General features: G+C 39.0%; 1 protein-coding gene across 2 annotated transcripts in view; it reads right to left on the bottom strand.

Moving 5' to 3' along the window:
- The window catches only part of KIAA0232 (KIAA0232 ortholog), a 63,696-nt gene extending 41,328 nt beyond the window's left edge, over positions 1–22,368 (bottom strand). The window contains exons 1-2 of one of the 2 annotated variants that reach the window (XM_053975717.1): positions 22,211–22,368; positions 5,254–5,757 (exon numbers count right to left, since the gene is read on the bottom strand). In XM_053975717.1, coding sequence (XP_053831692.1) covers positions 5,254–5,484 — 231 coding nt within the window. In that variant the 5' untranslated portion in view covers positions 5,485–5,757; positions 22,211–22,368. Of the gene's footprint in view, positions 1–1,985; positions 2,301–5,253; positions 5,758–22,210 lie in introns of those variants that run through there. The other variant, XM_053975718.1, reaches the window with a different exon arrangement.
- Positions 22,369–25,621: the final 3,253 nt, after the last annotated feature.

The following is a 25,621-nucleotide window of genomic DNA, read 5'->3' as shown; positions in this document are numbered from 1 at the left end:
CTTTTGTTTTTGTTTGTTTTTTTTTAATAAAGGCTCTATCGCTCCAAAAGGCAGAACAGTCTACAGCAACAAATCTATAGCTCTAAACCATAAATTTGTTATATTCAAAATCAGTTAGGCTTACAATTAGTATGTGAAAGATATAATATAGAACACTGATTTTAATGCTGTATAAAGAATGATCAATGAAATAATGTTTCACACAAAGTATATTTTAAGGCAATGCCTTCTGCTTCACACAGATTATACTCTCTTAATGCAATACTTACTGTATCATAAACTGGTTTGAGAACACATGCATCTACAAATATATTTTTAATCAGCACTTAAACAACAATAAAATCTTAAAAGCACCTAGCTGGTTTGCCACTAGGAAACTAAGAGCAAGGTATTCTGATCAAAAATTAGTCCAGCATGAAGTCAAAAGGCTGCCTCACAATGTTCAGATCTCCACCAATAGCAATTCTGTGGGTCTCCAAAAGTTAAAAACTTAACAGCAATTTCATGATTTTCTGCTTAATTTATCCAAAGTAAGTAAATTCAGTAATAAAATGCAAATGGCAATTTGAGAATTGTTCTCTAGAAAGATGGTACACAAGCAACATCTTCGATTGTAGGAAAAAAAAGGGCAAGTCTACCACTGAAATCCTTACTTGTCTTCTGATAGGACAAACCTCAACTAGCCACAAAATCCTCAAAACTATTTCTATTAACTGTATCACAGGAATCAAGGAAAACATACAAACCCAATTCATACTATCTTTGTATTTTCTACTCTATCAGTCAATACTGGGAAAAAAAAATCCCAAAGAGTCTCCTACTTCTGCCCATTTAAGCCCTCCCATCAGCAGTATCATTGCTGCCAAAAAAACCTGAGGGGAGAGGGAAATAAAAAAAAGGAGTACACAGTCAGAACGAAGTACTTCTTAAGAACTTTTACATCTTGAGCTCTTAGACTCATTTCCAAAAGTAGCAAGTATGGCTTGGATAAGAATTGTGCTCTAGGTGCCAACAATAACTAAGTTACCTTCAGTACTTGAGTATTTCAAAACAAACCAACATGCATTTAAAGTGTGTATATTTAGAGAATTTTACAGTAATTCTTGATAGGTATGAATAACACATGTATAACCATAGTCCTGAAGACCCTCATGCCACAGTACAATTTACCACAAACAAGATTGCTTTCTTGGAAATTCTCTATTCCTTCAAAATACAGCTGGGCAAAACATACTGGCTTATAAATTTTCCCAATATTTTAATAGCTATTTCAGTTTAAGCCAATGAGCCAGAATAGAAACTGCAAACATTCCAGTAAAATTTGGTTGCAGTGTATTATGGTTTTACTTCCACCTATGTTTTCTGTACTTGCAAAAATCTGCTATGAACTCTCTGGAAATTCATGACTTACCAGTCTAACATTTTGTGATACTGAGCCTGAATCCATATAATAATACCCAACAAAGACCATTCTAATTGGGCAAGGCATAGATGTAACACCAGTAACAAACCAAAACAAAACACAAAGCCACCCTCACACACATACAAATCAAGAGGAATGAAAACCAACACAACCCCCCCCACACACACATCCTTAGTCTTATCTTCTATCCAGACATCAAACTAGCTCACTGTACAAGAAAAGATAATATTGGAGAAAGCCACACGAGCCTGCACCAGAGTAAAACTGGAGAAACCCACAAAAGACTGCATCAGAATCAAGACCAAAACCCACATATTAAATATTACTAACAGAGTAGAAGGGAACATCCTGCTTGTTTGTAAAAATAACCCTGAAGATCTAATCAATCAAGATTCTCATTGTCCATCAAGATTCCCATATTCCTTTGAAATTCTTATTTTAACTGTAAACAGAAGTGACTTATAACGTGACAACAGTGATATCTTAAATAACTGTGTATGCCTAGTAAGGTTGGGAATGGGTTTTATTACTTATTTTCAATACTAAATCTTTTTGTACTTACCTGACAGAACCTCAGTCCAGACTTCAGAGTTCCATTTCCCTGCTACACTTGATGACACCAGAACACTATAAAGCAAGCACTGAAGCAGGCTCCCTGAAGCAACTAAAACAGTGCTAATGATACCATCAACACTCTGAGGTGGAAAGACCTTAATGACCATCTTAACTTCAGTCTGTAACATTTCTAATGAAGATGACAGTGTCCATATGATTAAGACTTCCTAAATTAGTCCTCTTCACTCCCACTCCCCAAAAAAGCAAACTGCAATGAATTGTTCCTATGCATAATCCCATTGTGAGACTACACATTCCTTGTAACCTGCTTTAAACAGAAGCCACTGCTCTATTTTGAGGAAAAAGGAATGGCTACTCACTATCCTCAAAAACAGAGTTCTAAAAGCAAAGAATCACAGAATCACATAACAGCTCAGGCTGGAAGGGACCTCAAAAAATCATGTGGTCTACCCTTCCAAGGGAAAAGGAAACTAAACAAGACCATCTAGCACCCTACTGCATCTCAAAAACCTCCAGCAACAGGGATTCTATCACATTCCTGAGGAGGTTGTTCCAGTGAATGACTGTTCTCACTACAAGAAAACAGAAAAAGAAAAGAATTCTCATATCCAGATGAAACTGCTCCCAGTGCAACATGTACCTATTGTCCCTTGTTTTCTCCATGTGAATAGACTGCTTCAGTCCTTTTTGTAGCTGTCCTCTAAGTTGGAGAGGAATCATTGCAATAAGCCCACTATTGAGAATAGCTCTTTCCATGGAAATTCTCTTATCTTTCTTAAGAATTAAAGGAATCACATGGGAGAAAAAATTCCTGAGATGCCAAGGACCAAATCTTCAATGGGAATTAATCTGGGATAAAGAAGCTCAGTAACTCTAAGTATTTTACGCCTAAATTACTTCTTAATTCGGTATTTAATTCCTGTTCTCTTCCTTGACTTCTCCTTGTAAACAACACTAGTATATGTTTTTCCCCTTTGTCTTAATGTTGTACAAATCACCAAAATTGGATTGAAATTGCTTATATGTAAATACATGGTTTAGAGTAAAGATTTTCTTGTTTCTGAATAACTTCACCAAACCAAAACTAATTTAAAATGTCAAGTGATACAAAGAACCAGTAAGTAACAAGCAAAAAAAAAAAAAAACAAAAACAAAAACAAAAAAAAAAAAAAAAAAAAAAAAACAAAAAAAAAAAAAAAAAAAAACAAAAAAACAACCAAACAAAAAACCAAACAGTAATAAATAAATAACATAACACATGTATTTAAATATTTCCTCAATTTTCTATGTTAGAAACTTGTACTTGCAGGCTTTACAGACTAAGCTATCTGAAAAAGGAATTAGGGAGCAGTATGTTTCTAAACAGGTGCAGCTGATCATTACTACAGAATATAATCCCAAAACTAAACTGATATTAAGTCTCAAAACTTAGAAAAGGGTTATTTGAAGTAGGGCAAACAAATGCAGTAAAAGTACATTATAAACAGGATCAAATTGGAGGATGTGGAAAAAAATCTTCCAGCTTCAAAGCCCAATGTTGTTCAGAAGACATCCTGTACATTGGTACCACAGCACCCACTCAGCAACACAGGTTTTGGCTACCCTGTCAGCATGTGGTATTCTCCCTTTGGCTCATTCGGTTCAGATAATCAACTTGGAAAAAGAACAGACATATTCCTAAAAGCTCTGTTATCAAACCCACAAAGGATTCAGTTAAAGTATCAAAATGAGAAATAAACTGAATAAGATTTTCATAATATAGTTACCCTGCTTATTGAAAAGCCTGATGAAAAGAAAACTAATTTTGGTACTTCAGTAATTTGAAGTATCACAGTAGCAACTTCAAATTTATGACTGTGGTCTGAAATGGACTGAAAAGAAACACATCTTCATTTCCCCCATTGAGGAGCTCTAAAGCTCCTCAAGTTCTCACGTGGTTTCAATTGGTTTCATTTTTAGTGTCCTCATCCCACATGCTCCTTTCAAACAGGTTTTGGAATCTTTTTTTGCCCCCTTCTAAAATACAGTTATTCATGTCTGACCAAGACCTACATGTTAAGATACATTCCAGAAAGCGCTTACACTGGGTTTTTTAAATTATTATTATTATTAATCGTAGGGTTGTTGCTGATGTCACCTACTGCTGCCAGATACACTTTTGAAAAAAAAAGAAACAAAAAAAGTTTTACAGATACAAGTTTTCCGGTTTGCACAAGGGAAGCATGAAGGCTTTTATGCATGGTAATGGTTGCTAAAAGTTCAAACACTGACAGCATCTGACGTGAATTTTTTTTGTTCTTCAGTTATACTTACATCTATCTCACAATAACCTGCTCTGCTCTTGCTGGATTTTTAAAAAGATAAACTAGGTGACAATGGAATTTCTGAAGCAGTTAGGCAGCAATGCTTGAAGTATAACCAAAACAAAAGTAATGAAAAAGGACTAATAATTAAGCTATCAAATAATAGGTATTTGCTTTTCTTCCTTCCCACTGTCACCATAGCCACCTTCTTAGACAAAGTCTATGTTTAACAGCATCGACAGCCTTTTCTGAAAACACTGTAATTTCTCTGAGTCCTGAATTCATAAAACTCCACTATTAAAAGTATTTCTATACAGGTTCATTATGCAGACAAATAAAACAAAAAAGAAAAAGAAAAAAGGTATTGAGACTGAACAGTATGTTCTAGGGTCACAACTCTCTCGCATGCTTTTTATCAGCACTCAGCATTAACATTATTTTAGAATAAATGAATAATGTATGTATAATAATGTATTTCAAATACCTGAAGACTAAAAGATATTTAGAGGGTGTTTATTCTTTACTGAAAATAGCACAACATGAAATCCATGGGAATTGATGGGGAGGTCTACAGACTACTGTGAGGCTGGGCAATTTGACACAGTTTACAAGAATTACATTCATTTACTAATGTTCCAATATGAAATTAAGCTTCTAATCACAAGTAGTGATGGTCTCCATTTAGGACAGAGATATTCCAGAGTTAACAATTCTTATATCAATTGTAGCCATGTGAAAACACTGTTTAATGTAATTGCCCATACAGCAACCTAACTACTTTAATCTCAATTCACCCATCTAATCTGACTCCACTGTGGTTTATACCCTCCTTCCACCCACACACTTAAAGACAACCACCCCCCCAACTGAAGCATACCCAGGTATAATACACAAAACATAACTCGTACAAAAACTCACTTTCACTGGACAACATCTAAAATATGTAAATACCTGTTCCTGCAGGTCGTAGTCATAGCTATCATGCAGCAGAAGACTGAGGACATACCGAGTATAAATCATGGCATCAATGCCACACTTCTCTAGCTCTTGTCCCAGCCAGGTCTGCACTGGACCCAAAGCATGTAGCAGAGACATTTCAGAAACAGATACAGGGCCTGGATAAGAGCTTGAGGAGCTTTCAGATGGCAAACCATCCACAACAACTGTACAGATAGGGCGCATGAATCTAGGTGGTTGGCATCCTTATAACGTGAAGCATTTTCTGTAGTTGATTTTCCGTCGATATCTGGAGGTGATTTTCACTCCAGTAAATAGGAGAGAGGCTTGACTTCTAGGACAATCATTTATATTTCCTGGCTGTTAGCCGACTAGAGACGAACATCACTCTTCAGGCATGACCAGTGAATAAACTAAATCCTAATAGCAAACACATATGTAGATGTGTTTTTCTACCTTAATTTCACATGGAGGCCAGATGCAAGTCCCCAGCAGGACCTATAAAGAGGAAAAAATGATAAGTTGTGACAATATGTATCCATACATGAATAATATTAAACAGTGAAAAAAACCACCCAAAGTAGAAAGCAGTCATTTACACACTGCTTACTCCAAACGTATCGTACATCTACTCAGTGTTATTTTGAAGAGTGACAGGAATTATTACAAGTTTAAAGGTGACTTCTAGAAAAGGTACTTTTTACTGTAGGAAGAGAGACTCTTTCATCAAAGACTTCACAATTAATCTGTTGATTGAAATGTATGTCTGACCTAACTTTATGGGAAAGCTGAGATTTCATTACTTCCACTATTGGCTAAGAAACCCCACTCATTAAAAAAATCTATGTTAGTTTGAATAAAGACTGCATATTTTGCATCACTAGAAGACAATATAATCCTACTGTTTTGCAGTGATACCCATTTCTGGAATAGAAGTGTTTTTTTAAAAAAATACACTGAATTAATGAAATTCATCTGATCGGGAGTTTCATAAATCCTATGACTAAATAGGCACTACTACCTTCAGGTTCAGTTTTTTTGGTGGTGGTGGTTTTTGGGTTGTTTTTCCTTCATTTCAATTATTTGCCTTGTTCCAGGACAGTAAAACATTTTATCATCCAAAATCTGTCCTTATAAAAATGTAAATCCCTGGAATAACTTCAAAAATTTGAGCAGAGTATAATTTATCCGTGCCAAAAATTAACATTCAACCCTCTTTACACAATGCATGCACCTATCCTACCTGAGAGCTTAAACTCTAAACCATGTCCTAAAATAGACGAACTATCCTAAGACTTATACCACCCACAATCACAAATCAATCTTGATAAGCCAGGGGCAGAAGGTGCAAGCACTACACACGTCAGCATTCTGCTCTTGAACGCAGAAAATGTCAGCCCAAAAAAGGCATTTTTGGATTGGTCTACTTATCAACCACATGCCAATCTGGCATTTGTGTAGGCCTTCTTTCTCCTCTCCAGCTTCTTAGCATGAGAAAACAAAGCTCAACTCCAAGCAGGAAATATCCCTTCACTGAAAGGAAACAAAATAGACTCAAGTGACTATGCAAAATCTGCTGTTTTGTTTCAACCCAGTGCAAGATAACCAACACACAACAGGCACCACCTAATGCAACTATCTGAACTAGATACTGGGGGCAGCATTTCATGTGGGCAGCATGTGTTCAGTGGCCAAACAAAACTGAAAGTCAATACGTATCAACACAACAAAAGATGATAGTTTTTAGGAGCTTTCTTTACACCACCACACAGGTACAAATGTATATTCCAGATTTTTCAAAGTCAATTGCAACATCACCAAATAGAAACCCATTACGATCAGTTGCTACCGAGTTCACAAAACCCCTTCCCTCTCCTAAAGTGACCTTACTGCTCTGGCTGCAGTGCTCATTTTGAGAAAGGGGATAACATGACATTATTCAATATTGCTCAGCAGCATGTTTCAGTTAGTCAAAATTTTTAAGTATGCACAAATAACAGTAGGCAGAAAGACGCTGCAAGGCACTGGAGGTTACTGCTTCATCACATAATTAGAGAACAGAAAGTACAAGAAAAGTCTAGTATTGTGACCCAAGGTAGTCCAAATCCAAGAGCCACTAACTAACAAATCCAAGAGCCATGGTCCTAACTCTTAAGTCCATATTATCTTAATTGTTGAAGAACAACATTCCAAAAAACCTGTTCAGTCCTGTTGGCTGTCCACAGCACAGCACGTGATGAATGTTCTCCCTAAGTCAATGTCACAGTCCTTGTAGCTTCTGGCTACTGACTCACTTCAATCAAAACTTTGACACATTGTTTAGCTCCTTAGCTAAACCTAGAAAGGACTGAGTTTATGCTTCAGCTTTTCCCTGAACAAGATGATAATGGGGCCTCTCTTTTCTATCTTACCACTTATTTAAGTGAGACATTTGAGAAATTCAGTTCTTGAGACCTAAGCTAACAAAATCTGATTGACTTCAGCTGACCAGTTAAAGTGCGTCTTGCTTTTATTAGATGTGGAGGAGAGGGAAAAGACAGCAAGAGAGCGACAGATTATAAGAGGAATTATGAAATCAGACAACAAAATTTTTGTAATTTGTTTTGCACTCCAGCTTTTTTTAATATAATATTCCACTACCTCTTTTAACATTCAGTTACATGATATAAAACCTGGAAATCTAAACAAATCTATTAAATATTACTTAAGAGTTCTCATTTTACAGCTCTCAAGTATTTTGTTTCACAGATGGTCTTAAACATTTCCATTATGTTTAGAGTTAACAAAATTTCATAGAGTATTTTTCTATCCCACTACTAGAGAGATTTTCCATATGAAATTAATACAAGCCACTCAAAGAGCAAACATTTCTGCTGATAGATGTGAAGCTTGATTTTAGAGATAACACTTTCTGACAAATAAGTTATTATCCCTCTTAAATCTATTTCACACTGTATCACTAAAAATAATTTTTCCATCCTCACAAGGCCAGGACTAATCTGAACAGAGGGAGCACATTACATCTTAAATAATTAGTGGAAACCTAGTTATTTTAACTAAGTCAGAAAGGATTCTCCATTTCCAGCTATAAAATATGACAGATGGACATGCCTTATAACAAGAATTACCAAATACAAATTTAAACATCTGTATCAATACTTTCTAAAAACTACTTTTTATTTACGAAGTAAAAAATATGTGTTAAAACTATTTCAAAATAATTTCTCCTTACTCCACTTCTTAGTATATTTTTTCCTTTAAAGTAACCTTCAGTTTTCGCAATACTAATCGATGACCTTAACAAGGTCACACTAGAAAACATGTCAGCAGCTTAACGAGTAGAGGCATAAGAGCCAATTTATGAAGCATCTTCTAAAGGAGTGAGAACACAATATTGTATTAACACTCAGATTCTCAGATTTTTCAACTCAGACTGTCTTAGAATACATGTATTTCTCAAAATTCTATTCAGTGTGATAGACACTAAATACTCTCTTTTGATCTACAATAGACAAAAAAAGAAAATAATTAAGCTTTAGTCTCCTTAGATCCAGCTATGGCAAAGCAACAACTTTAAATAACCTATAGCAGGCACCAGAAAGGAGGATCAATGATATGGAAAGTGATGCTGGAGCTCTCCAGGTTTGTTCCCTACAACACAGTTGCTCTTTCATGGTAAATAACCTTTTTTGAAGGCTAAGTAATCTAGTCTTCCCCGTAAAATAACTGGAATATGGGTACTGTAATAACAAATACACAGGACATTTTTTTAAGTGTCTTGGTACTACAATAATGAGTAACACAAATCCTTGTGGTAGTTGTGTCTAGGGAATACAGGACGACAGCATAAAATTAGAGATTACCGAAGAATGCAGTAAAAGAAAAGTATAGTTAAATTACTCTTCAATGAAGCTTGATACAAGCACACCAAGAAAGTGATAATGTCTGGATTATCAATAGAAACATTAACTAAAAGTTCATGCCAAGCAAGACAATTCCATGTCTTTAACAGCTTTTTTTCTCCATATTCTCTTTCACACTGTTAGAAAACAGTAACCAAAGCCAAACCACAAAACCCATTGAATTAATCTAAGGTAACCTAATCTCTACTTTATCAGTATCAAGAGGCCTCTGAAAATTGTGTATCCATGTAATAAAGTCCCAAATAAACATTTTTTTTGTAAATTACAAAACCCCAAAACAATACAATGATTTAACACTCTTTCAAGTTTTTTTAAATATCAACTTTTAAAGCAGTAGAAGATATTGGACTAAGAAAGTAAAAACTATACCCTTACAATTGTCCTATCAGGTAAACTAAAGGTCCACAGGCAATGTCTTGGGAATCATAAAAGATAACTTGAAAAGGAAGCAAATTGTGTGCAGGCTTAAAGTCACTACATTGGGGTCTATACCATCATTAGAAAAAAAAAAAAAAAATATTACTGGATTACATATTGAAAGAGGTTGAAAACTAATATGCTGTTTACTTATACGACCTGCAAGCGAGTCTCTAAAAACTCAAATTTACTCTTTACACATCTTGATACATTTCTACAGAGAAGCCAATCTCTTGGATAAACCATAGATACTACTTTTCTTTCCTCCAGTTCTCAAAAGGGAAAACATCTGTGTTTCCAGTGTTTCATGCTGCCTACTGCTACATGTTAACAATTAGACCAAACACATTCTCACACAATAGTTAAATCAAAACTGCTGTTTTATACAAAGTTTCCTCTATTAGTCTTTGAAATACACCAGTGCATTACACAGTTTAAATTAACAGCTCTCATTTACAAAACATTTTTTCTCCATTTTCACACATTTCATTTATTCAATGAACAGAGGAAAAAAGTAGACTTTTATATATATATATATTTTTTTTTTTTTTAATGTGGATAGAATACATTTTTGTGGATAGTCCACATTTTTTAACTAGGACAATGTTTTTCAAACTACTGCTTTTTCCCAGCATTGTTTCATTAAAAGCAAACAATATGTTCTCTCTCTGGCAACTACAGGTAGGGAAAAAAATATGAAAATTCTAATTGATATTTTTAAAAGTAAAAACTTTATCAAGTTTGGTCAACAACATACTAAAATCACATACACAGTGCAGTAAATTTCAGTCCCCTTTAGAAAACTGATAGTCAAAATCATGACCACATTGTATGATGGCAACAGAATTTCAAATTGTTCTTATATATTGTGGAAGAATCTGCAATTTTACCCTAATTTCTCTTGTTTCTTTCCACAAAAATGCTGAACAAATCCTTAATAGACAAACCAAGCAGCTACACACTGGGAAAGGCACTGTCAAAGCCCAAAACCAAAGCCTATTTAAAGTCTAGCAAACAATGGAATTTCTGTGCTTAATTTCACACGGTATTTAAAAGACATGTGAATTCAGAAGTAAGAGAAGTTGTTATTTTTTAACCACATTCCTTGATAATCTAAGAAATTTGGCTGTGTAGTCTTCAGAGCAAGGACAGCTTTTTATGCACTGGTGATGTCTGATGTTATTGCACAACAAACAGCAAGAGCAGCATCTTGATTCATGACCAATACTACAGAAATATTGTCCTGCCATGAGAAACAGAGATTAAACACCTGGCTGGAACCAAAGCACTAAAAGTGGTCAGAAGCATAAAAGCAGCTCTGTGAGTCAACTTTAAATATACATAAAACCATCTCTTTTAAGAAGCATTACCAAGAGGTGCAAGAGTGATACAGTCTTATTTGTAATGGGTTTATGCTTTATAGGGAACTGATGTCTAACAAGGCTGGGCTTATGGTTCTAGGGTAATTCAAGTCAAAGAACCCACACAGGAGACAGAAAACAGTGTGTGGGTGTTACTGCTAGATTTTTTCCCTTGCAAATCTGCAATCTTATTTTCATAACACTTATCCAAATGAAAATCTGAAGCTGCTAATCCTGTATAAAAGCTTAATGGAATTACTCAAAGGATTCAAAGCTACCATGTAAGCCCTAGTTACTTAGGTTAGCAAAGAAAAAGAACAAATATAAACAAGATGACACCAGGGGAAGTCACCAGCACAGTTCTGAAAGATTCTGCTCTGGGACCTGCATTACCTGATAAAGTTCTAAGTGGCATGGAAGATGAGATGAGTGACACAATTTAGAAGCTACCAAAGGACAGCAAGTGATCAGGAATAGTGACTTCAGAGTAACTGGAAAAAATACAGAAGGCCATTATGAAACTGGACTGGGCAATAAAAAAATAAAATATAGCATAGGCAAACTTGAAATAAGGCAGACGGGCAATAACCACCTGATGCTATCAGGCATAAATCATTGAGTTGTGTGCTATTAATCCATGTCTCTCCATGGATAGAGACTGACTGTTCAGTATCTATTTTTCGTTACTAGAAAGTACTAATGAGTTAGTAAGATCTACATACAAAACTTCTCACAACAGCTTGTAGAATTTCTTGCAAGAGATACTGAAGACTCAAAAAAAAATTAGAAGGCCTTCAATAGAAATTGAGTAGGAGAGATCCCTTGAGAGTTTTCAACTAGACAAACCATATCAGGGTCAGGAAATCCCCTAGGCTGAAAATAGTGTGTGGCTGAGGGAGAATTTAGGGGAGGTATCATTCTCCCTGTTCTGTTTTTGTCCCTAACTGCTCCTTTAGAGATGATGTTGCAGACAAGTGCAGGGTTTATCAAAGCCTCTGTCTGAACTAGTACAGCTGTTCTTATAAAACATTTATGTTTACCATCATACAAAAACAACAATTCAAAAAAACAGTTGCTGGAGGAGTGCAACAAGCTGATCCACTCACAGGCTGCACATTATTAACACACAGGAACTTTGTTTAAAGATGTCAAAATATCAATCCTGTCAGGGAGCAAAAACTGAGCTATGGGAAACAGCTGTTAAAGGATGGCAGAACTAGCAGGTGAAACACTTGCACTAGGGGGTCACTTGCATATCAAAGACCTCAAATTCTTGTCATCTGTGTATTCTTCACTTCTGCAAAACAAATGTGTATGTAAGCTGGAAAATGTAAAACTTTTAAGTTAAGGAAGAAAGGCAAGACAGAAAGAGGAAATGCATAACCTAACAACAAAACCTGCAGACACGGTGTACACCCCAAAACTTCATCATTTCATAGAATTGAAAGGTTTGAATGTGCCTTCATAAACAAGACTCTTTTGGAAAGGTTCTCATTACATACAGCAGGCTTGTAAAAAATTATCTCTGCAGAGTGGAGACTTATCAAGTAGTCCTTCAGTATATATAATACGATTTAAAAAAAATCATTAATAAGCCTAATAGTTGGCAAGTTTTGCAGATCATGGTTCAGTGGAAGTCTTTATAATTTGGGAAGCAAATTTTATCTTCAAGATGGAAGTCCTTTTATTTCACAGCATCACTCAAGAAACTGCTTCAGGAGGTCAATTCAATATTAAAGCTGTATTAAAAAAACCCAAAAGCAAGCATGCCATTATGCAGCACATAGATACCACTTCAATAAACAGAATGGAGCTCAGAGCATTTCTGACAAAATAAAACATGACAAATAAGACAATCTCCGATAGCACAGATTATGCAATTACACCAGATAAATTTAAGTGCAGCACATCTGTAACCTGCAACCACCTCAACCCCAAGAATTAGATCTCCAAAAATTTTGCTATTTAAGGACTTAAAACTGTTAAAAATACCTCCATTTATCAGATTTAAGAAATGGGAAGATATCTGTAAATTGCCTGAATCTAGAGAAGTGAAATGCTGCCTCACTATTATCAAATGCCCAGCTGCCATTAACAATGGCAACAATTACATTATTTAAGAATTTGTCCAAAAGGTTATTCAGCTAGCAATACAGTACTAATAATTCCATTCTATCCATAAAAAACAAACATAAACTGACATGAGAAATTTTTTTTCCAATTTAGTTTGTTACTGTCTACACTGGTGTTTGAACCAATTTTTACTTTGTTTAAACATGACTACTTTTTTTTTTAAAATCTTAGCTGAAAAGGAAAAAATGTATACATACAGCATAACTTAGATGTATGATAACTTTTTAGAAGTTTAAAAATACAAATCAGCATCTAATGACAAAGAATCTTAACAAATATTTTTCACATCAAAAATTAGTTAAAACAACATCACACAAAAACTTAAAGGAATTACTATTGCTGCTAGCACAAGTACCAGTTTGCAAAAACCAGAAGTGATAATTTTTATAGCAGTAGTAACTAACTTCCAAGAGAACAACAGCAGCAGCATTTTGATAGAGAAACTTCTGTGGATGACTTGAAGGTGAGTTAGTTGTCCTGGTTCAGGACAAATTTGGGAGAGAATTCCCAAAGGGGTTCCTCTAGAAGGCAGATTCAATTGGCCTCTCCCCCCAGCCAGTTCTGAAAACAAACTCTGCACTTCTTCTCCCTCCCTTCACTCCTGGAACAAGTCTTAAAGGCGCAAAACTTATTATTCAGCATAAACAGAACAGACAATTGGGGATAAAAGCATCATACAGTCAACCTAGGACATTAGTATAACTAATTGTTATATATACCTAGGAACTGAACCACCACTGCACACTGCCACCAAGAGAGGACAAGGCATTCCACTGCTTCTCTCATCCTCCCCTCCATGCTCTCACTCTCTTGTCCTTGTACTTAACACATCCACTGTGTGGCTGCAGAGATGAACTGTATCAATTTTTTGTTCCAAATCAAAGATTTCATTTCTGGTAACCCAGTCTTCAAAAAATACAAATCAGTGACCAACTCACTCTCTCACCACGAAATTTCTACATGTAGCATAAGACAGGAAGTGGGGTTGCCCCTTTCAGCAGCAACTTGCTATTAGATCCACTTAAGAATAACAAGAAAACATTAGGAAGGCAGAATGCAGAAGCTACATTTTAGCTAATTCAAATCCAAGTCTTTCAGACAACGATTATTCTTAGGAATGTGAAGCGTGGAAGCCAATTCAGGTACTTCAATAGGTATGATATTTACTTCCAATATTTTTACAGAAATTCACTAGGCACCTATGCAACCATACCCTGTACTTGTAATATCCAGCAGGCTCAGTCTCAAATGGTAGTGGTGATGACAAAGAAATTATGGGTTCCTTCAGATTTGCTGGGAGAGAGGCAGGTGTTGCTCTGTAACTAACTGAGAATAGAATGGATCACCCAAGTGTGGAGAATCCAAGAGAATGAGAATGTGTAGTAGTGCAGAAGACAGCATGTGCAGACCTCAAACACTGAGGCATTGCCTCACCTCATACTTTACCCTCCAACCATCAGTGTAATTACAGTACCACTAACAACAGCTTTCAGACCTTTCTGCTACATTTCTTTTACCACTGAAGATAGTTGTATGATTTAAGTTTTTCAGTTTAAACTTGCAGATCTTAACAGTGTACCAGGGCAATGCCAGAGACACGCATCTTGCTCTCCCTTGTTTACCTCAATTTATTACACAGGCATTGCCTGGATGGGCTGCTACTGGACCTGAGAGATCCTGGGGAGAAATCCTTCTCTAGATGCAACTTCAAGGAGGAGAAAGCTACAGTCTTTTCTGTTCAGTCCCATGAGAATCTTCACATGGACACTATTCATCAAAAGCAGTACCTTTTACTATGTACACAAGCAACAGACTACACATCATTGACTACCATCATCATACTTCAATAACGCTTCCTCAGATTCAGGGAAACATTAATGGAGTTAACAGACAACAAAACCAAATAGAACTGTGATCACATAGATGCACATATTTTGAGTTCACCAAGACACTTATCTTCAGGATTTTTGGCAGGTGAACTCTGTAAGCTTTCTCCTACTTGAGTCTCACTGTATTTACTAGCCTTAGTATCACTTAGAATATATGAAGGACTTAAAAACACAACACAGGATAGAGTCAAGTAATGGAAAGACTAGATATATGCTCTTGACTATTTGATCATTTTCTTTCCTGCCCTCTTGATGTCCTTTATTTACATAACTTTTAGAGCAGTTCAAACTATCTGCTACCAACAGGTACTTGCCTGTGTTTGAACTCCATTTCCAAGTGGGATGCTAATGCTTTGAGTGGGATGCTAACGCACCAAGTTACATGTGTGCATTAAAACAGACGTGGCCCCAGTTCTGAACACCTCAGTGAGTAGACACAGGCATCCACCCATGTACCCCAACATGTGCTGCAGACTCCCCCAAGGCACAGGCAGCCACCAGGTGAAATCATCCTCCAGGCCACCAGCAGGACCACCCCGATAATATTCGGTGCTCTTCATATCAGCTGGAATCCAGGGGCCACTCTTGTAGTGCAACCATACAGGATTTAGTTCAATTAATACACAAATTACTCTCAGGCACACACTGCATCTTTCAGTTGGGCAAGGAAAAGGATAATGAATTATGAATGCCAAAGATCCAACCACCAGTGTTCATTTAAAGGCAACGATATTTGTCCTGTTATTTATACTTGCAAGGTTAATAATCCATCTGTATATAAACAGCTGACTCATTAAAGACCACACTGTATATTTTACTCTGGTTTATTAATTTCTTTAATTTGTATGAAGGTATTTTCTGAATACTTACTATTGATGTTTTCTATACTTGGTCTGCAGCTCCGGGAGTTAATTACTATCTTGCTGAAAAGCTTTAAATAGCCTCATAAAGAGTTTAAAAAAATATAACTTCACCTAATTATATAGCCTTTTCAACAAAAAATAAAAAAAAGTTTCTATAAATTCAGTTGGAAGTCATATATAGACAATGTTTTCATTAATAAGAGTGTAAGAACTTACAGGATGTGTTAGCCACAGGAGGCTCAGTAAACACAAAAGAGTTCTGACAAGTTGCATTTGCAAGCTCTATAACTTAACCAGGAGAGAAGATACTGACTTTACACATAAAATATGGTAGGCCTACAAAGGAAATAGTTTCAAATACTTTTCCACTGCCCCTCTACCACCTCTGATTTTTATTACAGAATATTAGTAAATTAGCTTCTATCTATTTATGAAATTGAAATAAAAAGTAGGATACTCTGCAATTTTGAAGAGAATAGCAAGTCAACATGAAATACTTTCTATTTTAGCATTTGAATGAATTTGCATAGGCATTTATTGTTCAGTTTATGTTGTAAGACTGCCAGGCTGTCTTTTTCCATTAAAATAGTGATGATATTTGTTACCATATCTCCACTTTTATGATTAAGTATGTTGTTTAAAAGCATTACTTATTAAAAAAAAATTACTAACTGAATAAGTAGGACAATTTAATATTGCTCTTAAAATAATACATTTGTTGCTTGATACAACAATGACAGCTGATACTTCAAATGACAGCTGAAAAGGTCATTTTACTAAAATGCAACCAGAAAACCTCTTACAAAAACAGCAGGTCAGCATTACATTAATTCTCATAAAGGAAGTTACTGTACTGTTAACCAAGGCATTTCTTTCACAATTCAAGAACAAAGTTACTAAAAACTGGAACTCTAAGGTTTCTCTGAAGTCAGTAAGATATTCAGTTCAGAGAGGCTGGTGAAAAAATCATCTACATATGATAAACTAATATCTGAACTTAGAGAGGTATTTTAAAACTTTTGTGTCACCTCACACAATTCAACATCACTTCCATCAAAACTGCTATAAAAGCATCAATAAAACAAAAATTACTAAAGGTAATTCAGTTTCACTGTCAAATGCAGTGGATTGAACTTCTACCCCAGAAAACAGAACCAGAAGAGGAATTCACTGAACAGTAGTCTTTAGCTAATTAGTAGCAGTAATTAGCTAAAAATCTTCAGAGAACAGAAACAAATATCATGAAACAGTAAAAGTTTTTCCTGTACTTTTAAAAGTAAAGATATGAACCCAACAAATAACTGGAAGCTGGCCCCATTTCTTTCAGGACATTCCAGTATCCTAAATACAATGCAATATTTAAAGTTGCACATCCACTCAGCCACAGTCTTCAATTTTGGTTCAAGTTCATAATAACACATTACAGTGTCACAAGGATCTAGTGAGAATTAATTACTCATCCAGTGGCAGCAATATGCATTACTGATTTCTTCATTAGTGATTCTTCAGGCAGACCTTTTCCTTTAGGCTAATAAAACACATTGTTTTCTTAAAAAGTACATATGACACATGCTAAATTAACAAAATAATTTATTGAATCAATCTCTGTGTGTTTTAGCATGTTTTCTTATTTTACTGTTGATGATTATTATCTCAATCTAAGTTCTGACTACGCTATCACTACCTGGAATAACCTTGCAGAGGATACGGATCTTGCAACTCTGCTCTGCTGCTCTGATGTTAAAGCTGTGCCATCTTATGTCACGTTGCTTTATTTTTTCTGGCCTTCAGCTACCCACAGTCTCTTACTCCCTATCTCTCTCTCTGTGTACTTTCTTCCACAGTATATATATATGCAAAATCTCATCAGCAAGACAACCATGTCTGCCTTCAGAATTCTTCTACAACCAAGCTAGTCCATAAAAACAAACTCACACAATTTAACAACCTACAAAAGGAATAACAGCTACTCCTTTCCATACAGCACCTTAAACACAAGCACATGAAAATGAAATTTCACTTGAATTCACTCAGTGGTACAGCTGATAGAAAACTTCATGCAGGTCTCTTTTCTCAATCCTAGCCCAGCACTCTATCCAGCAGACCTTATTCCTTTGGTAAATTGAACAGTAACTAGAGAAAGATTTTTAAAAGCTGTAAAAACCCCACAAAATTATTCAGATTTCATCCCTGTTACAATTTATTTTTATTTATTAACAAACTTTTTTTGCACAGAGTACAAATTTTCACTTGCAATCCTTTCTAGAGCAAGGCCTAGAAAGTTACAGCCACAAGTAACATTAGCATGGACTGCATATCTGAAATTTCTTCCTCAATACAGCATAACCCAGAAATTTAAACATTCCCCAAACTGTATTAAAAATGAAAATCACTACATCAAGCCTGAGCACAGACTTAGCAGGATATAATTAAACTTACATGTAATATCAGAACTGAAAAAATGAATTTAAATACACCATAATTTATATTTCCACACTAATAAAATTAAAATATTACATATAATATCACAAGAGTGAAAAATGAATTTAAATACTTCATTATTTAAATTTCCACACTACTGCCTCAGAAATAAATCTCTTGGAAAGACAGATTCCATATGTCCTCTTTGGTATCAAAGTTATGAACGAATTTAGATGCAGAAACAAAACAAACAATGTATAGTATTATGCAGGTAGATCCAAACGTACTGCATATGAAATTATAAAGGAAGTAGATAATTTAAAATTTTAGATACTCAGCAGCTTCCAATAAAGGTACAGAAATAGCTGCTAGTAAGATGTCTGTGAAAGAATAATCTTTGTACTGAATGTTTAAGCTACTGAACCCTTGCCCCCAACCACCTCTATGGGCCAATAAAATACACATTCAATCTCTTAATATCCATTAAAGATGTACCCAATCAACTTTAGGAAAGCAGAGCAAGATGCTTTTTAGTAAAAATATTATAACTAGCCCATCTAGATATTTTTCTGCTAAAACATTCTGACAGTCCTGCAGTTATATGGTACTTCTGACTAGAAAAATCTGGTAAATTATTTCCAAACTAACAAAAAACCCCATAATTTTCCTTCCAATCAGACAACTGTCCTTTTGTCTGTGTATTGAAACGTAACTAAGCACATCAATACTCATTTGAACATTTTTCTTTTGTATCATGCGATTGACATTAGTTGGAAAAAATTCCTGGGGCAGGACTATGGGGATGGACAACACAACTCATTTCAGCAATTCCATTTACAAATTATCCAACCAGCCTGTCACTTTTCTTGGACAAAAATGAAGGATACCAATCTCTGTTCCACGAGACAGAAGAATATCCTAAAAACAGACTATCCCAATAAACAGAACATATTAAATAGCTTCTACAAGATCATTTGTATTCCAAGCTCCATTAGCAATGCAGATAATAGGAATATTTCCTGCTAACTCTCCAACTCTACAGGAATTCAAAGTCTTACTGCCTTCACCACATTCTGCTCCACCAGACATTGTTGCCTATCCTATTATAGTACTAAATTGTTACTTTTAGTTATTAGCTATTGCAAAGAAGCAGCAAACGGAGATAGGATTTTGCTAGGATTCCAGCTAAGCATATAAAGTGTCCATTCTGACTCTACAACACTATGCCTAAAACCCAGTAAAATCCTTCAAGAAAATTTGCCTGTGCAACCTCTTGGTTGCTTTATTCCCCCTATATGCCTAGAAACAAGATGCTCAAGATGAACAAATAATGAAGTTTTGAACAGTATCTAGATCTTCCTCTGACCCTGTTCCTGCTAGAATGCACAGCAAATGAGCAAAGGAAAATGCTGACATCATTTTACCCCTATGGAAATTCTCTTACTTGGAAGAATAACAAACAGCAACAACAAAAGCAGTGGGGAATGCTGAAATATGCCCATGAAACAGGCATAGTAAGGTAAGAGAAGTTCAGGGCCTCCATTTTTTCTTCTTGGGTTATATAGATCTCTTTGACCCTTATTTTCCTTCCAATTCCACTGCTCATGAGCAGAAAAGCTGGAGGGTCACATACCGAACCCAAATTTGCAGAATCTATGGACTCAAAGGGTCTTAATCCCAATGGTGCTCCAAACAGATGGATAAAGTTCTGTCACTGTACATGTGTTAATATCTGTCAAGCAGAACATGGTGGGGATATACGCTGCTGAGGCTTTTAATGGCCTGTCTCAGGATTTCCCCTATAATTGTCAAGTCTTTGAAAATAAACAACATTATGAACATATAACATACTACTCATTTTCTTCAAGTCACTTACATCCCCTCTTATATCTCAATGATGAAAAGAGAAAATGTTGATACCTATATGATATGCTTTATTGACTAGAAGAGAATGATTGTACACTACCATTTTAGCATATCCATACTAACAAGAAACAGCAGATGGAGGATTAGTACAAAATAAAATCTGTACAGTTACACGTCAAGTAACAATCAAGTTCCATGTCATTTACGTTTGTAAGGCATATTTTTGTCTTAAATCGTAAAGAAAAATGTCAATTACAGACTTCCATGGATTGTGAGGAGTTTGCAATACCCAGGGTTTAAGCACTGCAGTGAAGTACTTTGTTTTACACAATTATCTACTGAATCATCACGAGTTCACTTTTGACAGCTAAGAAACCAAAGTCAATCGGCAATTCCCACTTCATTCCAGGAATACAAAAGAAATATATGGTGTACAAGAGAAACCATAAACATTTTAAAGGGTTTGAATGAAGAAAAGCAACTACACACACCACAGAGGCCTCCGATCCCAAGCTTATAAATTACCACCCAAATCACTTATACACAGAAAACACCAGAATACAGGAATGTGTTTTATTTGAAAGGAAGGACAAGCATTTTCACCCTTCAGATCAGTATCAGGTACTGCAATGAGTAATTAAAACAAAGACAAGACAGGAAAAAAAGGACCGCAGTTTCGATTTTCTCAAAGTTTCATAACAGGATTCTATACGTGTATACTTTTAATCGAGACGACACGAGGAGAAGATGGGAAGGAGTTTGCTGGAGCGAAGTGTCAGTTTGTGTCACTTCTGCATTCAGCTGTAACCTTCGCCAAACCTTGTCCCCCACCCCGCCCATCGCCGCGAGAGGCCGCGGCCGGCGGTCCCGCCCCAGCGGCGCCCGGCTCCCAGAGCCCATAGGATGCGGCTCCCGTCAGTCTCCCATCAGCCCAGCTCCGCCTCCTCAAACAGCAGCAGCCCTAGCCTTCCTATCCGCCTTTTGCCTTCAATAGGCCCTAAAGGACAATGCCGCTGGAAGGGGAAAAACGAAAAAAAAAAAAAAAGGGAAAAAAAAAAAACCCCAAGAGGGGAGCGAGCCCCGCCAGATCGGCCCCCGGGGCAGCGCTGTAACACTACAGCTCAGCCGGGGCGGTATCCATCGGCCCCACGCCCGCACAGGATAAAAGGTCACGGCGTGAGCACCAGCCGGGCCCGGCAGTGGTGCAACCCCGTCACCTCAACCTCGGGGTCAGGCGGGGCAGGCGAGGCGCTGCCCGGATCAGGAGGATCTCCCTGCTCCGACCCGAACCGCCGCATCCTCCGCTTTGCCGTCTGCTGGCGCCGGATGACACCGGCGCGGGCCGGCACCCGCGGCGGGTGGGTTCTGGGTGCCGCCTTTCCCTCCCGCCTTCTCCTCCTCTGCTCCCGAGCGTGACCCAGCCCGAGGGCACCGAGCCGCTGCTCCCGCTCCAGGCTGGCGCCTCCCTCCCGGCCGCGGCACAAGCCGCTCACCTGGCGCCAGGTCCCGCCGGGATGGAAGAGCGTGGAGTCGGCGGCAGCCACGGAGGGCTCAGCTCCCCTCCCGGGCAGCGCTCTGACCGGGGCACCCCGGCCGGGCCCCCGGCCCCGCCCCCGAGCCCTGCCCGCCGCCGGCCGGCAGCCGCCCCCCGCCCGGCCCCCGGCGCTCCTGTCACCCCCTCCCCGGCCCCTTCCTCCCGCGCCCCCCGGCAAGCTCCCGCCGCGTTGCGCCGGGCGCAGCCCAGGAGCGCAACGCGCCGTCCCGGGAAACCGTCCTCCCGGCGGGACCAGGCCCGGTCCCGCAACTCCTCCTCTTCCCGGGCTGTTAGCGGAGCGGGCAGGGATGCGCGGGCCTTCCCGGTCGGGCCCCGAGCCACCGGGCCAGCGCTCCCGGGGGTCCAGCCCGCCTGTTCCAACGGAGCGGTGGGAAGGAAGCGGGGGAGGGGAAAGGCGCCCGCCGCCGTCTCCCGGCTCCGTCCTCCCGTTCCACGGACAGGGCGGCTGCCACTCTCCCTCCCTCCCTCCCTCCCTTCAGCCCTGCCCCTCCCTCTGCTCCCCGGGCCCGCGGCGGGAATTTACCTGCCGTGGTGGCGCAGAGCGGGGCCCTGGGGCCTCTGGCAGCCGGAGGAGGCAGCGGACTCCGTCCCGCTGCTGCCGTCCCCGAGTGAGGCGGGCGGGACGGAGCCGGGACCTGCCCCGGGAGGCGTTACGTAAACCGGCGGCGGCGGCGGTTCCAGCGCCACGGGGAGGGAAGGAGGGAGGGAGGGGGCCGGGCCGGCCGCTCCGTCACCCGGCAACGGGACTCAGCGCCCCGGCGGACCGCGCCGCCGGCTCCGCCCCGTATCCCTCCGCCCAGAGGGCGGCCCGGATCCCTGATCCCAGAGCCGTGGGGCTGCGCCGGGCGGGTGGGGAGGGGCTAGCGACCATCGCGCCGGTGGGCGGGAGACTACGGGACCAGTCCGGTCCGTCCCGTACCCATCCCTGTCCCTACGTGCGTCGTCGTCCTTAGGGCCCGGGCGCCGGCGAGCCGCCTTCATGTCGGGGCTGCGGCGCAGGAAGGGCGGGGGGAGGAGGGGAAGTGTCCTTTGCCCTGGTTGTTCAGCCTCCCGCCGCCTGAGGAGAGCGCCGTGCTGTCCGCCGGCCGCCTGAGGAGGGAAGCGGCGGGCGAGGCGCTCGGAGGTCGCCGGGCGGGCGGCGGGAGCGGCGCCGGCCCCCGGGGCCGCCGCTGGGGCGGCAGAGCCCCCGGCCGGAAGCACCCGCGCCCCTCGGGAGGGCTGTGCCGCCGGGTGGGGAACACCCCGGCAGGGCCGGCGCAGGAATGCGAGGGAGGGAGCGGGGGATAATGATGGAGCGTAGCGGTGTTTGTCATGTGAGGTCCTTTTGAAATCCTGAACGACTCCGTGAGCAAGGTTAGCAAATAAAAGTTTATTTTACTGCGCAATGAAAGCCCGTCTGGAAGGGAAGTCGTCTGTTAGAAGATTCTTGCCATTGAAAGTCGGGTTTAGTAGGTGAACTCCTCGGGAGCCACGGGGATTTTGTTCCAATTGATTAAATGCCAGTTTAATCACAACTGTTTACACAACTGTGGAGTAATGAAAGGGCAACATTTTTAGCATAGTAAATGGGTGAAAATGGGCCACTGTAAGGCTGAAAATATGACAAGACACACCAAAGTACTCATTAAGCTTCTTAATTGGGAAAATAATGATGCTCTTTTCAGGTGTACACTACCACCCCACATTTCTCAAATGCATGAACACATACGGGCCTAAGGAAAGTCAATATTATGTAAGATGTCAAAGTAAGTCTTCTGTCTGTGTAATCCTGAGGTTTTCTTCCTTTTGTTCACTGCTCAACGTGTGGCTCCTAGAGTTCCAAAATGCAGTATGTCATCCATGTTGGCTCACACTGCTTCTTTTGTGCACAACATCTTCAGTCACTGGAACCAAGATTGCCTTTGAAAGCATGATCCCCCAGTACCGGATGTGGTCCCATTTAGGCCTTTCAACAAGTTAAGTCTTTATATAAAAAATACATCTTATAAGAAGCATGAATGCAAACACTGCCTCCCAGCCTGTATACTCATTTTCTGATACAGAGCAACATTATTCTTATTTTTGTTTTAGCTAGGGTTTGCCAATTTTGAACATCCTTAGCGCCTAATTTAGTCATAAATCTGACTTAGGCTAGCCAAAAGTTAAGTATGCAAGATTGTGTAGCTACATGAACTACCAGCATTCTCTTAAATGTTGCTGAGGCAGTAATTGATGTCGTATGAACGTGCAGTTAATCAGTTACTTTCTCCAAACCTTGCAGGAGCATTTTGGGAGAAATCTAAAGAGAAAGAAGTCCTTTAAACTGTGTGATAAAAGGAGAGAATTATTCTCTGAACTATTTAATTACTGTTCAAGTTATTTTCTTGTTATGAAAAGCTGAAACTGAAAAGCTTTGGGAGAAAAATCCTGCTGACTGTTTTCTGCTGAGTCATTCCCCGGGTTTATCAGAAGCATTTCACCACCACTGTAACACAACTCGCGCCAATCACAATCAAATCTGCTTTTGTTCAGGAGTTCAGTATTTGAATTCCCCTTTTCAAGGTAGAATAAGATACACTAAAATATGAGGCACCTGGGATCTGTCTGTAGTAACAATTGGCACCAATTTAAATCAATCTCCATACAGTCCTCTGCACATATCCTTAATGTATTAGTAATGTATATCATCAATACGAATCCACTTATTCTATTTCACCCTTTCTAAACATTTTTTCTCTGAAAGATTATAGAAGGAACAGATGTTCAGAACATTAGTGTTCTTCTAATGGAGCAAGTCAGAGCATGGAGGCCAATGACAGATTATTCTGAATATTCACGTAGTTGCTGTGTGACATTTCAAATTGACAGTTCTGGTTTTGTGGTCAGATCTCAGGAATCCCGACAGTAGAATTTTTTGTTTGTTTGTTGGTTTTTGTTGGGTTTTATTTTCCTAACAACCAACCCAGTTCTGATCTCAATTTGGCAAGCATTTCAGAAACAGCTGGTACATGACCATATGCCGTGCTGGCACTGCTGTGAGCTTATTTCCCACTTGTCCTCCTGGTCAATCAGAGTAGCTCCATGTGCTGAAGGACAGCTGGTCCCTTGGCATGCAAAGCAGCTAATGAACTTTTCCTCCAAAAAGCTGTAGGGATAGAGCATGTGAGCTGCAATCAGTGCTTTTTGCTTTCTGAAGTGCTATCAAAGATGGAAGTTTTCTATGGGAACCCTGTTTATTGCCTCTGTGTGACAACCTTCACCCTGAGAACAACTATGTGGGTGTGCACTGTAGGTGACAGCACTTGTTTGGAAAACGAAGGCTAAATGATCTGTGTTGAAAAGAATGCTAAACCACAACTGAGTGCCTGATGGACTTGTGCCTTTAGCTGTCAGCCTCAGCAAGTAGCACAGTTTCCCTTTTTCATTGTGATCCCTGCTGAAAGGGTCTCCAATAAATGTCTAAAAATGTATCCATTTCATAATATATAATTTTTCCCTTAAGTAACCTACTGAAGGAGAAATTACACAGCAGTTCAGTATTAGATAGCCACAGCTTGTAAGCATTTTGTTGTCAGCCTCCTCTTACTTCCTTAAAATCAGTCAGTTTATAATATTCCCTAAAATTTCCTTGTAGGTGCAATAAAAATCCCCTGATTTTCCCTGAGCGGGGATTATGTATCAGTTAGCTTTGAAAGTCACGATAACCAATCAGTAGACAATTCTGTTGTTCACAGTTCATAAACTGTTCATATGAAATGCATGATAAAAACAATCTGCCCATTCAGCATTTTAGAAACAGAGCTACAGTACCATTCGTGAGGGAATATACATAGTCCAAGAACTTAAAAGATCATTTAAATGTGCAGGATCTAAATATATACATAAAGTCATAATATGTTTTTAAAATCTAGAAAATGGATGGACGTTAATGTAACCTGAAACAGGGAATATCCAA

This window comes from Vidua macroura, chromosome 4 (genome assembly GCF_024509145.1).
Source record: "Vidua macroura isolate BioBank_ID:100142 chromosome 4, ASM2450914v1, whole genome shotgun sequence".
NCBI lineage: Eukaryota > Metazoa > Chordata > Aves > Passeriformes > Viduidae > Vidua > Vidua macroura.
This window is presented reverse-complemented; position numbering and strand designations above follow the sequence as displayed.